A 16,680-nucleotide genomic window follows, 5' to 3' on the forward strand; every position below is an offset into this window, starting at 1 on the left:
CTGCTGTGGAGTACAGGCAGGGGTGTTCCCTTGCCAGCCCAGTCTCACAAAGGCTGAGAGATACAGTATTAATGCCTAGGGTATGTGCAGCTATATCTAGCCACTATAACTCTATGAACATCAGAAATACTTTTTTCAGAATTGATTTTTGATTGTGTCATTAATATTGATTATCATTTTATTCAGTATACAGTTTTCCTTCCAACCCACAGAAATTATTTTCATTCATTCCTTTCCTGCACATACTGTAAGAAGTCACCCTGAGTTCCCCCTTTATCACTTACCATCTGTCAAAAAGCAGCAGTCCTTGGTGCCATCTGTGAGGGATGTTGCCACAGAAACAACTGCACGGTGGTCCTCCTTTCTGTCATTAGCAGTCAGACAAGGCTCTGCCAATTGGTAGTTTCCCCTTTCTAGAACAAGTTTGGCAATCTAAAACAGTGATAAACAGGTTCTTACACAGCACACTTAGTGAGTCCTAGGTCTTTTTACTTTTCTGTTTAGAGGAATGGGGTTGGAACAGAGGGCAGATGGTTCTTTTGTCCAAGCTTGGCTACTGTGCTTCATACAGTTTAGTTTACTGTGTATCTTATTGATCTCTTCTGTTGTACAAACCTGGCCAGATTTCTTAAGGTGTTCCACAGCCTGTTTGTGGGTGATGCCACAGAGGCTGATGCCATCTACTTCCAGCAGACGATCACCTGCGGTAAAAAAAAAAAGAACATCCAATTGCTTTGATGTTCAGGTTCAGAAGGTGTAAACCTTGAGGCTGCCCATGTTACGATAGGTCTTTATGCTTACATATGTCAAATTAATATTAATTCATAGGAAAGCAATACTGCTTGCTGCAGAGCATTCTATAACCAGCACCTAAACCTTCCAGGGTATTCTGTAAGTAAATGCAGTGGCAGCATCTGGTTAGCACAGTAACAATGATGTCAGAGTCACTAGCCTGATGGCAGCCACAGAAGGAAACTCTACAATGCTGGTGTGAGGCTTCAGGTTTTTTCAGTGGGATCCCTACACGTAGCACAGGGACAGGCTGAGGAATGATGGATCATATATTTATTATACTTCGCAGTTGTAGCCCCTCCAATCCCAAATGTGTTTCATTGTCCACACTAACAGTGAGTTCTGCAGCCCAGGGTTTTATTGCCAGATGTGTTACCTATCTTTATTTGTCCGTCCTTATCTGCTGGTCCCCTGGGAATGATTGACTTCACATATATCCCACCATGACGCACACTGGTGTTAATTCCACCCTGCAAAACATGCCCAGAGATTAGAGTCTTCATATATTCTTCCTGTGGTAAAAATCAAAGCAACTTACACATGTATTGCAAAGTAACTGCTCAGGAATTACTTTCTTCTTTAAATATTAGGAAAAAGGGAAAGAGGATATTACTCCAAAACCCTATCTAGTTGTAATATACTTCCATAGGCAGTAATCTTATTTTATTTTCTCAGGAAAATGCAATGTATTTCTGTGTTACTATATAAAAATATTCACTAAATGTTCATAAATTTTTCCCTATGCTCATATAAAATGATCTTGCATCTTTCAGTTATTCTCTAGCCCAGCTTCTAAGCTGTTCAATATCCATTCTTCAATTTCAATCTTTCAGACAATATATCAAGAATGGACCTGAATTTGAGCACTCAGAGAAATTCCAGATTAACCTAAGAATCATGTTCTGTCCATCTACATCCCCTGGCCAAATTCAGATGAAAAAAATGGCCCTTAATTTCTTCTGCAGGCAATGTCTGTTGCTTCACATTTCATTTCAGCAAAGACTGTAAAGACATCTTAGCCTGGAGGGGTAAATTCAACTTAAATAGCTAGGAGAAGGACTTGTTATCCAAATGTAGCAGTTTTCACTGCTGCCTTCTCTAGTCCTCTGTGACCAAACTCTGATTTCAGTGGTAGATCTTGTTCTCAAATCGAGTAAGGACAAAAAATGTTTGTCCCTACTGCCATGTGCTTTATGCCAGGACACTTCTTTCACAGAAGGGGTGGGTAAGAACCAGGGAATGAGCAGACACTACTTCATGTCAATCAGTTGGACACTTAGGTTTAAAATGTGCCATGCTAACAGTTTCTGTTATCAGCCTATCTTCTCTCTTTGTTCTCAGTCAGGTAACAATTTGACAGACAATTAAAGATTATCAGGAACACTTGCAGTCACACTGATTCCAAAAGTCCCGTCTTCTTTAACAAGCTCCACCACATAGACTTCCCTTGAGTTTGTTTCTGATGGAGATGGTAAGTGAGAAGAATCAGCTGCCTGTCTCAAAAATAAAAACTTTAATGAGATTACAGCATCTTGGTTTAAAAAGGGGAGGGAAAGGAATTAAAAAAAAGAAAAAAAAAAAAGAAAGACAGCATTTCCAGAAGATGTAGATGGTTTGATCCTGCTGTCACTGTAAACCTGGAGCGATACCATTTATATCTCTGATATTATTGGAAGCTTAAGCTAATGCTACTCAGAATGCAATCTGTCTAAAAGCACATAACCTGAGTATATATAGGGAGGATGTCTAAAAATAGGAAATTAGACATGGCATGTTCTGTGACTAGTGTGAAAATTTAAAAGATTGCAAGAAAATAATAAAAATTTTGTCCATTCCCTGGGAAAGGAAGGAGAATGTTTAAAACATTTTGTAGAACAGTTTACCCATTTATTCACGTATTCTAGACATGTCTATAATTTTGACATTTCCAATGTAATTTATTTTAAGGTTTTCTATCTCCTTTCCTTCACAGTTACTTTCCTTTCTACATGTATCTGGTATGTTGTGTATATATGCTGTGTACTGGGTGTAACATTACTGAGCAGCATCAAAATCTGTTACCTTTATATCCAGGCTATCAGCTGAAGGAACTGCAATCCTAGAGCCCAATTTTGATGCTAGATTCCAAGAGAGAGTCTTTTCAAGGTCATCTGTATTTGTGTCCTGTTCTTTGGGGAGAGCTGTATGACAATCCTGAATCTTTTTTCTCCCACTGTCTACACAAGAGATCTCAGATCCACTAGTGCTGTTTCCTCTTGATAGATTCTTTTCTTCATTTAGTCCTTCTTCATACATGTCTGAAAACCCATGCCAAAATAAGATATTGTTGAATACAAATAGGAAGTAAACTTAAAGAAAAATATTATTATAACCAGCACAAGTGGAGAAAGTAACTTATTCTTTCAACTCATTGTGAAAACAGATGTATAAAACGAGTTAGTAAATTTAAAGTGGAGCACTGCTATTGTAAGTGTCCAGAAATGTGTTTGCTTCTTTACTGCAGAGGACTATGACTCTCTGTCACAGAAAGAAATGCTGAAATTCCTTTAGTGTTCAGCAAGGCAGCCCATAATAGATTTTTTCACACTGATGTGGCAGAGACATCACATGATACCTACCAGAAGTCAGCTATTTTCTAACTGGCAGTCAGTAGCAGGAATGTAGTACTACATCCCAGTGACTATTAAATATGAGTGTCCTGAGTTAACTATTAGCATCCCAGAGCCAGCAGAGGCATTGGCCTTTATACCTTTGGGTTGAGAGATGATGAGCTCCACTTCATCGGGAGAGTTCTGTATGATTTTAACAGCAGTATTAAATGAAACACCCTCAAGGCTAATATTATTCACAGAGATGAGTCGTCCTCCTTAAGAAAAAAAAGATAAAAGCAAGAGAAAGCACATCTAAATAAGGAAATAAATCCAGAATAGCTAACTTTAAACTATGCAAGTATTTTAATTCTAATTAAAAAGTATAGGAAATTACCTGGTTTGATATTTCCAGCTCTGTCTGCAGGTCCCCCAGGGATAATTGAAGCGATAAAGATACCAAGGTCTAATTTTCCTACATTTTCTCCTCCAATAATTACAAAACCTGCAAAAACGAGATAGCATGAGAATGCAAACACTGGCAGTATTAAAAAAGATAAATCTTAGGAGCACAAAATGCTCTTACTCCAATACCTTTTGTACATGATCTGAAGGATGGGGAGTTTTCTTTTACAGGGCATCAAAGTCTTGACTTGGGAGAGCTTTAAACTTACATTACAATTATAGTGTGCTGGTGACTTTGGTTACTACTTTGATATAATTTCCCAATAACAATGTTTTCCTGGCTCGATATTTTTAGAGACTCTAACTACTTTCTTTCAAGAGTCATGAACTAGGTGCACCTGCAGCATTTAACATCTGCAGGAGGGAAATGGTATAAAAGCTCATAAGATAAATTTGAACCTCATTCTATATCATGCAACCAGGAAACCTGAGGTGGCTCATGTAAACTTTTAATGTAAGAGATCCAAGAAAATTAAATCTATTTTTCAGTAGTTCATTTTCACTATCCTAACTCTGACTATTGAAATATATTATTCTCACTTCTATAATAGTTGGATTTTGGATTAGGATATTACACACAGACATGCACCATTTATAAATTTGACTTTTAACTGTATTAATAGTAATTTGTGAAACCTGATGGTCTGAACTCATCCAGAAGAACCTGATAGTGTGATTAAGGTGTTAGATAACAAAAATGTTATCCAGATAACAATCCAAAAGTTGAGAAACATTCATGTGAAGTTGGTGTAAATATTTTGCACTACAACAGGCACCACATGTAAGGTCTAAAATAAATAAAATCAGCACATGTGTATTTCAGATACAAAACTAAAACCATGTTTTTCTCATTCTGCTCTTAAGACTTGATTCCTGTGATTTTTGTGGCCTTATTTAATCCTCTGAAAATATAATAGTCTTGATTTATGTGCTTAGTCCTTTTCAGTCCTGGAAATTCTGAGTCCTTTACAAAGACTGGTACTCTTACTCTGTAAGAAGAATAAATGGACTAAGGGAGTTTATAATAGTCTTGCCCAGCCTGAGTCAGCAATCATCAGTGTTAGCGCTGGGATCTGATAGTCCCAGTAACAAACATAACATTTATGTTCATTACTTACCAAATCCATTCTTGGGGTCACGTTTTAAACTGACACATATGATTTCTCTTTCTAGACCACTTAGAAAAACTTCCTTTTGGGTGGATGGTGATCCAGGTGCTGCAGAAACAAAGCAGCTAGAATAAATGTAGATTAATGCTGGGAGACAGTATATACATGTATTATGAAAAACTGGAGCTTCAAGAATTAATATATATTTTATCCTTGATTTCATCATTATTGTTACTTTGAATCAATATCATTCTGAAAGGAAGCTCAAACAAGTGTTTAGAAGTTTTCATTCTTTCAAAAAAACTCTGTACAGAGCTGTTCAAGCTCGCCCTACAATGTTCCTTTCTGGGAGAATATATATTTTTCTGCAACATTTTTATTAAGATTAGAATATTTAAAGAGTCAGGCAGGTAGTGCCCATTAAACCTGAGGCTGATTTGGGCACAAAATCTCCTGTGGGCTCTACCCTTAGGTCCTGTGGGTCCTTTTGGCTCTGAAGGTGCAATCCAATCAACACCGGTTACAATGGTGACTAATTAACATTGAGCAGTTGCCACAGTGTGTTTGTAGCACTGTTCTAATTTTTAAATAAATAACCAGATAAACATAGCTTCATATGCCATAGATTGGCTCCCCATGTGCATGCAGTCTGGCTTCTGATAGAAAATTAGACATCCAGTCCTTATTCCAGGAAGTGTCATGCAAATGCAAGAGCAAAGACCTGCAGCCTATGCTGTCTCGTGCATTATTTATTGAGTTGTAGATCTCAGTTTTGAACCAAACAATGACCTCTAAGCACAGAGATATTGCCCCATGCAAGGGTCTCTGGGTGTACTTAACTACATCTCTGTAGAGCATTGGGCACTTGATTATAAAATAATTTTATCACCAAGTCCCTTACCACTGAACCTGATGCAAAGCAGGAGTTAAGGGGGAGAAAACAGCTTGTTTTGCTAAATTCTGGATTAATTTCCAGGATTAGAAGTAAAAAATGGTAGTCTTTAATCCATAAGTAAAATATATGTTGGTCTCCTTCTATTGAAACAATAAACATGGAAGGGTACTGTATCTATGATTATTATACTCACCACTGATTGTGTTCTGAGTAGAATGGATAGAGAGGAAGTCATAACTCCTTTGTTTTCCATTCAAATTGATGTGCATTTCTGACTGGGATAGCCCTGATACAGATCTGCATGGCAGGGAAGGAAGAATGTGTTACAATAAAAAATCAGCAGCAGTATTTAGCACTCTTCATTGTCATTAGTCTGTCAGAGCCAAGTCGAAAATGCACAGGCATATAGCCTTTCAATGAGTATTCTGATTTCTGGGATATATTTCATTTTAGGGGAGAGATGGTTTATCTTTGCCAGCATTTGCTTCCAAATAACAGCTGCCATTAGAACACTCATCATGACTGATTCCTTCTATGCTTTGCTCTGAGCTGACTGCAGGTATCAGGAAAACACAGCATAACTTCACCATGATTCATTTAGCCCTGCTGTCCATTTGAACAAAACAATGTCTGAAAGTTTTTCTGGTAGTTCATGTTCTCCTTGCCTCTATTTTAGCTCTTGGTATTCTAAAAGGCACTAGAATTCATCAAAGGCCTGGAGGCTGTGCAGCTACACAGGTGAATGCACCAAAACAAAGAGGGGGAACTTCTTGCACTCTTCCCTATGAATTGCACACTTGGACATGGAGGAATCAACTAAGTAAGATCTTCATTCCTGATCAAAACCAGTAAAGATACACAGACATTAAAGAATTTACATTTATTCACCCTCATTTTTATAATTCCTTGTAACCCAATTAGTGGTTTCTTCTTGAGTCTGGTACAAATTTATATGTCACTCTTTTTCAAGTCCTTCTCAGTCTATTAAACTTCCTGCCGCCATTTGCACTACTGCTGGCACCATGGAGCCCCAGATCTTCTGGTGTGATCACAATAAGAACTTTAGAAAAAAAAAGAAATTATGTATGAGTCTTCTTACACAGGTTCAGAGAGAAAAGGCAAACCTACCTGCCAAGATTGCTTTTGTCTCTAGTCCTGTTGTTGGTTTCCACACTGAGGTTATCACAAGATCTGCTCATCATCCCAGCAGAAAGGTTTTCCAGGTTTGCTCCATAGAGCACATTCTCTGAGCGAGACAGTCTCTGAATAAGAGCAAGGTGTTCATGCTGAGCTGCATATGCAGGATTTGATTTGTCTATTTCCACAAATTTACTATCCTCTGAATGAGAAGCAAGAGAGTGAAAGAAGCAAAAAAAATTGACTGATATTATTGCATCTTTTCAAGCTCAAAGGAACTTCAAATAAAATATTTTTAGTGCCAGAAAAAAAATACATTACAGATATATTTGTTCTTTTATCCTTGGTGATATGTAGGCCTTAGGGTGAGTAGAAGGAGTTTTCTGTCATAAAAAGTATATGCTGCATTTAGGTTTAGTTTCTGTGAATTATACTACATATGCACTTTCAACAAAGACAGGTGAAATATACAACCCTATGTAATTTAAACCTAAATATTTCTGTAAAGTGTATTTTGTAAATGCTTGGTGTATGAGAAACATTTGTTTTAGAATATGAATTATCCGGGTTGGAAGTTTCTCATCCTTCACAGACCTTCCACTCCAGTATATTTATATCTGAGAAGACTGGAACTCTAGGAACACATGCTCTCCAAAGTTCAGAGAGACACCAAGGAACTGAGTCGTTTGCACAAGTGAAGTTAAACGGGGACCATCTTGGTGGCAACACTTGCTATCCAGTTTTCTATCTTTCTGTGAAATCTGCTACTTGCTTAATGATGCCTGGGCTCTGCTATATAGAAATCTGTCCAAAGATTTAGTTTTTTTGAAACAAGGTGGTGCTGAAGGGGACATTTATTTATTTAGGTTCTCAATGGGTGGGCTTGAGAAGGGATTTGGAGGATGGAGAGACATCAGGCATTTGGAGACACATTGGAAGTAAAACAAAAACTCAGCTTGATAGAGGCTATCATAAACATGAGCTTAAATTCTGCTTGTATGTGACAGCTGTGTGTTTTCCTAACAAATGGTAGCCTGAATACAACTCTCTAGAACACCACTTTGTGGCATTAAATCTGGGTTTCCTCTTTCCTCAGTGACTTTGATCAGAGGCATTTCTTAAGGTGTCAGAAAGTTTAATTCTCCAGAGTATTAGTGCAGCCTGGGAGTTGCCACGGTGATTCTGATGTAGAGGGTTGCTTCAGGTTTTGAAGTGATGGTGACTTATACATCTGAACAGTGCATCAGAAGCAGAAGCATGCAGAAAGACCCTCATAATCACTCACAGCCTCACTGTGGTGGCAAAGGCTGAGTTTTGAACTACTATCTGTCACTGCCTTAGTAAGATTTTCTTCTGGGACAGCAAGCACATACTCAACCCCAGAACCTGTGGTCATGTGGCTCCTGTAAGTCTGGCTTGTTTCAGTAATTTGGTGTACTTGTAATCAGCATTTGGCTTATAACTTTCTTATTTCTCAATATATTTTTTCTGTTATATATGGAATACAATAATTTTAAGATAAATTACCACAAGCAAATGTAACACAGGAAACTGTAAGATGCACTATTAGCACTCATTTGAATGAAATAAAGCACAGTCCCACTAAAATATTTTAGAAGTTGGAGATGTCAACAGCAAACATTTAGGTTCAAGATTCCTTGAATCTAAATGCCACCCTAGGGCCTTTTTCCATGGTAACAATTTTCTGCAAAAATTTCACCTTTTATAAAATGACTTTAGTGGTGAGGAGGCAATATATCGATCATCCTGTTACATGCCACAGTAGTATTTGTTGCCAACAGTTTTATGGTTTTACTACAGAAAGGAGCATTCCAGCAGATAAGGCAGGACACTTGATTCTCCTGCAGTGACTCACCAGGTCAAACACTCAGAGCTTGTAAATGATCATGGTTCTGCTCAAGGCAGAGGATGAGCTACTGAAAACTTATGTTGCTCCACTGAAGTCAAGAATGATGACAGTTGTCAGCTTAGGCTCTTATTTCTTATGTGCCTCAGTTTCCCCATAATAATACCCACTCATCTTTTCAGGACATGCTGAAAAGTGTGGGTGAGATGTGCTATGTGTCTACCCTGGATGAAGAAGAATCATGTTAGCAACTATGGAAAACCTGAAGCCTGAGAAGGTACTGTTCATATATTCCATAGACATGGCAAAATCTAAGATTAGAGCTGCTAGCAGCTGTATGATTGAGTATGACTCAGTTGCCTTTAGTGGTTTAGTGGTTCTGTCCTGGGACTGAACCATTGAGTTGTATCCCTGTCTTATCCAAAATAACTGAGTGCAGCTCAAGCGTGTCTGGGCACTATTACAGTTTTAATTTGTGTAGAACATTTTTCAGATTACATTTGTGGTAGATTGGATATATTTCTGCAGAATTCTCAGCAGCAAAATTCTCCTGATGGGAAGTGAAATCATGCTTATTTCTTTTTTAAATCTGAGTTTAGCTACATAGCTGTTATCATGAGAGAATCCCTTCTCACCTCCTGCACATGCTTATTCACATGCACATGCCAAATTAGACTTAGTCAGACAAATTAGACTCTTTAAACTTTCAGTGTAGTAGGTGGCATTATTTTCTAACTGAAACAGAGTGAAACTGAGGTGGCAGGTTCTAATTCTCAGAATTGGTGAATGTACCTTACCTAAAACATAACCTTGTCCTACGGTCCCAGTAACAAAAGTGCATTTTTAGCTCACCTGATGAAGTTTGACGAAGTTGCCTAGAATTCATCTGTGCATTGAATTTGTGCTGGGCAGAGCAGAGGTCCAGTAGGTATTTACATGTCTTTGCTGTATCAGTAATGAAGGTGTGTTTCTTGCCACTGAAGCTGCTTTCGATCATGAATTTTTTTCTCTGAAGGGGAAAAAAAGCACAGGTTGCTTCATATATCAGTCATTACACTGAGGCACTGACAGTTCATTTATAGAATCTTGTTGGTTTGTTCAGTTGTATTTATGCCTGACTCCATCCCTTTTGTGTGCAGTAAATGCCTGTTGTAAATTCAACACTTGTAAGCCAGGTGTCTGTCATTGGGATCATAACTCTTCTATGTTAAAAGTCAAGAACCTTAGGACATTGAATGCAGTGATAGCAGGTGCTAAAACCGCAAAATTTGGCCCTACAGATGTTAAAATTATGAAACAAATTTAATATGAAAGGGAACATATCTCCAACGGGGAGAAGGAATATTTTTGGAGAGCAAACAAGCTGGGAAATGTGTAATCCAATTTGACACCTGAACTGTACATTGATACACCTCTAATGTCAAAATCCCATTTAGAAATGGGTCGCAATCTTGTCACCAATATTAGTTTGTTAGCAAACATCAATATACTAAAAGATGAGGTTGGGAATAATGAGATCTGGAAAGTGGAAGACATCATCCCATGACCTGATGTAGTCAGAAAAACAGAAGAAAAGAGCAGTAAAGACAAGAGATGAATTAATATGGAATATACTGTGGAGAGATTTGGCATAGTCTCTGTAATAGTCAGCACCAGATTATTTGGTTTTATGGCAATTTGTCTTTGGCCTCAGCATAAATACTGTGGAACTATACCTCAAAAAGAATGAATTCTTTGTATGTTCATATCCACATTCAGATCCAGCTTTGATTTGAAGCTCTTTTCAGAAAGGACTTGCCCATATAGAGTGAATCTAATTCTCACTCTGAATGCAATAAATTTATCAAAGCGACAGGAAGAAAGGCAGTTAAGCAGTAGAGTAGAGAAGAGATTCAGTTAGTTCCAACTCACGTGAGCTGAAATTCTCTCTGTTTCTCGCCACTGGAATCTTAAACTGGCAATTCTTGTGTGATTTTTGTTCTCATAGACGATGATGCCTTTGGCACAGATTCCCAGGATGATGTCCCCTTCTGTCCCTTTCTTCTCTTGGGACACACGATAGAATAACACTCCATATTCAGGAAGTTGCTGAGTCACCTTGTAGGGAAAAAGTATTTTAACCATGCCCTTACTCAAAAAGATTCATGGGAAGAAAGGTAGATGGAAGAGAAAATGTTTTTGAGTGTCTTAGGAGTGTCTGCCCCTGCCATCTAACCATGCAGGGGATATTCTGAGAAACTCACCCAGAGGTTCTGGGTGTTGATGCTTGTCTTTCTACCTACTGTACTTGGCCATGAAAGTGTTAAAATGTGGCTCAGACACTTTACAGAACTATGGAATAGGACTAGGATTTTCTGTCTAATCTACAGACCAATATGAGTTTATCCTAAAACCTTATATTTTCTTTCTGGGAAGCTACTGTAGAATCCTCAAATGACTTTTCAATTGTGAACAGAGGTTTTCAGTGACCAAAATAAAACACTTTAAGAAGATCTGTTTTTTCAGAAAGTAACCATAGTATAAACGTTCAGGTCCTGAAAACTGGGGCATCTATAATCACTAGCTGAATCTGGGTTTTAATTTTTAATCCCTTTCATATTTGGAATTTACATTTTCTTGCCATGGGGTCTGTCTTTCTCACTTTGTATGATGAGTTGGCTCCTTCTACAGACTTATTCATTGAAACAGATACTAACAAAGCTTCTTTTTCTTCATTGGATTTGCCATGCATCATGGGACTGTCATTTAGGCTAAGCTTCAATCTATTTCTTAATTGCACTGACAGTGTTAGATGAAGAACTAATATAACTAAATAGCAACTGAACTAAAATGATGCTATAAATAACAGCATGTGGCACTGCAGCAAAATGACTACTGGTATTTATCCATTATCTAATCCTTTATATTTTTCATTTGATGGAAAGCAGAGAGGTTTGGAGAGAAAGAAATTAGCAGGAAAAAAGTTAAATCCCACGTCATTGTGACACTTTAGAGCTCTAGAGAAATAGTCAAGTGCAAAAATATTTCAGATAACTCCTTCCTCACTTCCAAGGTTCACAGATACTTTTAAACAAACAATCACTACATATTTAGAAAGTAGCTGAACAGCTGCTTTAATTTCAGAAGTCAAAAAAGTGCTTAGTCTCATGTTTTATAATCTTCTGGATACCAGACATATTGGTAACATGCCAAAAATTTACATCAAACCTTAGAATGCTGCAAATACACCAAAACTTGTTATGAAAACCCTCAGTGATAAGTGACAGTATCTACAACAGAATAAAATTTTGAGATTTTTGTTGACTATTCAAATTTTTTCACCATATCTACCATTGTATCAGACAAGAAGAAAATAAACAACGGTAAATAGAGAGGGGCTCTCTACCTCAAAATTAATAAATAGTGTTTGGGGTATGGCAAGTTACCTTTAAAAATTCTAGTTCAGCTTCATCCTCAAATAGGGAGCGATTCATACGATGTAGTTTAGCAAGCTCTCGCTGTACATATGCCAGGGTCATTTTCTCTATTCGACTTGCTGGAACGTAGTCTTCAACACGAAAATAGCTCTTTCCATGCATCTGTGGGGGAAAAACAAAGAGACAGGAGCCTTTTGTTCTTTCTTGACTTTTCTTATTCATCGCATTCCATTTTCAGGGTGACCCATATGCAGAAGTCACCCTGCTGCCATTTCCCAAAGGAAACTGGGGACAGCACGCAGTGTCCTGACAGCCAAATTGCCTCTTGCCCCTGTGCTCAGGCAGCTGCTCAAAGCACACATCACTTCTTTGGGCAGAGGAGAGGAAGGATCTGGGCCTACAGGCGTGTCCTGCCCTTAGAGCTGACAGCTACAGCTGCATCAGTACAACCTACAGTGGGGGACCCATTGCCATGATTGATCTGACCACATGGATTAGACCACTCCGAGTTCAATTAACAGAGCTACCCTGATTTACATAGCTGAAGTTATGGAAGCAACATAAATGGGTGTTTTATATGCACTTGAAAACTAGGACAGCCAGTTCAGATATACAATCAGAGACCTCCCTGTCTTTGCAGCTTGTGGATCTGAGCCTACACATAAGACAGCTGTGAATTCTGAAGCGTTCATTTGCTTTTCTCTTCCCTCTTTACTAATCTCTTTAAGCCCCTCCACACATCCAAGCTGGGCCTGTGTTGGAAACTTTCTACAGATTTTCTAGAGTTTCTAGGCTATATTATCAATGAAGGACCTAGACTCTCTCATCATTCTGCCATATTTCCTGGCAAATTCACCTGGCTCATTACTACTCCATAATCAGGAATATTTTGTAATTTTTAAAATTAAGTCTGAAGGACTTATCTGGAGGACTTAACTGAAGTTCTTTGCTATTCACATTTCTTCTTTAAACTCTATGTGACAAAAGCTGCAAAAGTTGTAGAGAGAGACCTCTGAGAAATACTGTATTATTTCTCCACACCTCAGAAGCATAATTGCCAAGCTCTGCCTGTAAAGCCAAAGCGCCGAGTTTCAGGGCAGTCTCATCACTGCAATATAATCGCTCCTCCAAAATATCTTTACGAAGCTGCAGGTAAAACTGGTGCCTTGTCAAGCCATGCCTGGAATAGAAAAGGGTTTAGGAACTCAGGAGGAGCTTTGAATGGTATCCCTAAATGCTACCAGTTTTCCTTCAGTCAGCAGAATTTTGCACTTACTGAATAACATTAAAGTGGTTGACAAAAAATTTTATCCTTAGAAAAAGTGTGAAATTAATGATGGACATTTTCTTCTTGGGTTGGTCATTCCAGCCGTCTGGAGCCACTTTGTAGAGTTTGGTCTCCTCATCCAAAAAGAAGAATTCTTTACCTGAAATGAGAATTTTGGGTTCTGTGATAAACCTGGATATACTTCAGCAGCATAGTTCTGCTGTCTTCATAGAGTGCATCACTAGCAATAAAAAATAAATTGGATTGGGGATGTCAGCTAAGATTTAGTTCTCAGCTTTAACTTCTCAAATTTTAGTTATTGCTCCTTTGATGTAGAACTTAGGACAGTATGTAATTTTGGATTACAAATGTTAGATGCTGGATTAGTATGGTATCTGAGAAATCACTCAAGGACTCATGGAGCTTGCATTCTTCTCACCACTCAGGTTCTGCACCCCTTTGTAATCCTCATGCCCACACACAAGGTGTGCTCTTTCCCAGTGCCTCAGCTGTGCCTGCCATCAGAAGGGGACCAGGGAGATGTGGGTCTGGTAGATGACACAGCTGAACCTGTACTCCCACTTATATCTAGGAATAAACACAGGCAGCCTTTCCCAGTGCAATGCTTCCTGGAATTTCTGCTGGACCTGCATGGCTCAGTGTTATTTGAGTGCAAGGCTGGGATACAGCCTTTTCTGCCTGGGAATATCAGTGAGTAAATGTTGTATGGCTGTGCTGTGCACAGTCCTAGGGCAGACATGCTTTACACCAGTGCAATGCAGTTTAAACCAACATACCTTACTTTTGCACAAGCTTTGTGTCTGCTTCTACCCAAGGATCTTAAAGGATCTTTGAATTAATTCTTGATGAATGATTATTTGATGCATTCTTGAATGATTCCTTGATTAATTCTTACTGGAATTCATTGATAAAGTGACTACAGAGGCATTGTCTCATATATAAATAACTGTCTCGTTACCTTTCAGGTAAGCCAAGCCAAAGTAGAAATGCTCCACCAAGTTTGCATATGCCACCACAGTGTTGAAAACATCTCTTGCCTTGGTCTTGATATCACATTGCACCTCAAGGCACTGGCCATTGAGTAGAATCACATTGAGATCCCTTTGGGACAAATAGGATTTCCCTTTTTTAGTCTAAGAACATGCAAGAAAGAATGAAGAATGAGTGCCAAGTACAAGCAATGCAAGTTCCACAGCATTTTATATTGAGGCCCACTAGTAGCCTGTCTCTATGCAACTGATGGAATTGGTCACAACACCATGCTAATCTCTGCCTCCCTTCTCATAAATTAATATCACAAACTTTTCTTATTTCCTTAAAACCAAAAGAATCACAACAAAACAGATGAGCATACTCAAATTCTCCAGGTGCCAGAGTTATTCTAGATTTGGTGCTACTTCCAAATTTGTTTTGCTCTCATTTTTACAGCTATCTGCTGTCATCTTTCTACCTTACCTTGATGAAAGGTAAAGTATCTGCTTGCAAGCTGGAGAAGTCCCATGCATTGGAACTAGATGTCATATTGCAGATTTACTACACAGTCTTTGTCTCAAAGGTCTAGGGCTAAAGTGAACATTCTTAGCTGAGAAGGATAAATCAAGCTTTTTTTTACACCAACAGAAATAACTAAATAGCACTAAGAATTAATGGACACCCTTTCAAGTCTCAATATCTCTGCAAGGAACCCTAACTTGTTTTGAGAGGAGGACATGGAGAGAATACTGGCTTGAGACTCAGGTGCTATTTACAAAGAGCCCTGACTGAAATGTCACTGGATTTGTTCAAAATCCTTAATGTTCATTCTTACCACAATTGATCCAGGCAGCTGTAAGGTCACTGGTGGTTCACTTGACAAAATAATAAATTCTGGACCTGAAAACTGCAAGGAGGCAATTTAGAAATTTTGTAAGTCTTCTTAATGGAATGAAGATCCCAAACACAAGTATCAATGAAACCCATTTCTATTGATCTGTATGCTGGACCTAATTGACTTCAGTGTTGAATAAGGTGCAAATGCTGACTGGTGACTTCTCTCTCTTTGGTGTCTCTCCTTTGTAGACTCTCCAGGGTCTAAGTAGGGCTAAGCTCATGTGGAAGCCTTTTCTTCTGTAAAGGTACTTAATCAAAATCCATTTCCTTTGCAAGGTATCTATTTTCATGACACTTATAGAAACAATTTATTCTGAGACCTTTTCTCATTTGATTCCCAAATTACTTTGAGGACAGTCACAGACACAGAAACATACAAACACACCACTGTGATTGCTTAAGCCCAACTTCCCTAAGAACTAGACTGAAATGCAGAGCTGCTTTCTTCCCCATAATAAAGGCTGACTGATGGTTCTTATTATTAGACATTGTATTCTTTTGTTTTAATTGCAAATAACTTCAACAGTTTTAAGCTCTTTTTTCCTTGCTGAGTATCCATCTCAACTAGTTGTATATATTGGGTTTTTATCAGATACATCTATGCTTTTAGATCCCTTAAGCAGACAGAATAATTAAATGTCTTCAAATAATAAGATGTGAATCCTTCCAGCCATTCACCGTGACTTAGTAACTTGACCCATTTAGATACTTAAAAAAAAAAAGAAAGAAATTTCATAGCAGTATGGTCTTACCAACAGACAATGCAGTTTTGCATCACATTAAAGAGGGAGTAGCACTGTGTTGTAACAGTTGCTGAACTCCTGTGAAAGGCTGTTATTATCCCCACAAAAACCATAATCACAACATTTAAATCATATAAATATAATGTATAAAATAAATATAATATAAAATTCATATGAGGAAATATAATTTTCCAAAGTATCTAAGTGAAGCTCTTGACCAAATATTTGTCACTGGTCACTGCTGAGCTTCTGGACTGGGAAGAGGTGAAAGGGTTCATCAGCCTGAAACCTGTCCCTTCTTGTTCCACAACAGAAAACTCCATATGAAGGATCATGGTGGAGTTTTCTGTGAATAAGTTATTTCTGAATTTTTGCAAACCGGAAAAGACTGCAAAACAGCATACCTTTGAAAGAAACTTTGTCCTTTCCATTTAACAGAGTCCTACTACAACTTAGAAAGTAGAAAAAGTCAGTTAGGAGAACTACTGTCTGGGCCCATTCACTGTCAGCC

At 38.2% G+C, this 16,680-nt stretch overlaps 1 protein-coding gene across 1 annotated transcript in view; it reads right to left on the bottom strand.

Annotated features, from left to right (window-relative positions):
- Nucleotides 1-16,680, bottom strand: part of FRMPD2 (FERM and PDZ domain containing 2) — a 32,704-nt gene that overhangs the window by 1,958 nt on the left and 14,066 nt on the right. Inside the window, exons 7-24 of the mRNA XM_077784503.1 lie at nucleotides 16,388-16,515; nucleotides 15,365-15,436; nucleotides 14,516-14,690; nucleotides 13,546-13,696; nucleotides 13,311-13,449; nucleotides 12,279-12,431; nucleotides 10,765-10,950; nucleotides 9,706-9,862; nucleotides 6,978-7,188; nucleotides 6,043-6,146; nucleotides 4,964-5,062; nucleotides 3,778-3,885; nucleotides 3,542-3,658; nucleotides 2,854-3,089; nucleotides 2,181-2,285; nucleotides 1,169-1,262; nucleotides 616-701; nucleotides 285-432 (exon numbers count right to left, since the gene is read on the bottom strand). Of these exons, the coding sequence (XP_077640629.1) occupies nucleotides 285-432; nucleotides 616-701; nucleotides 1,169-1,262; nucleotides 2,181-2,285; nucleotides 2,854-3,089; nucleotides 3,542-3,658; nucleotides 3,778-3,885; nucleotides 4,964-5,062; nucleotides 6,043-6,146; nucleotides 6,978-7,188; nucleotides 9,706-9,862; nucleotides 10,765-10,950; nucleotides 12,279-12,431; nucleotides 13,311-13,449; nucleotides 13,546-13,696; nucleotides 14,516-14,690; nucleotides 15,365-15,436; nucleotides 16,388-16,515 (2,469 nt within the window). The remainder of the gene's footprint in view (nucleotides 1-284; nucleotides 433-615; nucleotides 702-1,168; nucleotides 1,263-2,180; nucleotides 2,286-2,853; nucleotides 3,090-3,541; nucleotides 3,659-3,777; nucleotides 3,886-4,963; nucleotides 5,063-6,042; nucleotides 6,147-6,977; nucleotides 7,189-9,705; nucleotides 9,863-10,764; nucleotides 10,951-12,278; nucleotides 12,432-13,310; nucleotides 13,450-13,545; nucleotides 13,697-14,515; nucleotides 14,691-15,364; nucleotides 15,437-16,387; nucleotides 16,516-16,680) is intronic.

The sequence above is a fragment of the Lonchura striata genome, chromosome 7 (genome assembly GCF_046129695.1).
Source record: "Lonchura striata isolate bLonStr1 chromosome 7, bLonStr1.mat, whole genome shotgun sequence".
In the NCBI taxonomy this organism is placed as follows: domain Eukaryota; kingdom Metazoa; phylum Chordata; class Aves; order Passeriformes; family Estrildidae; genus Lonchura; species Lonchura striata.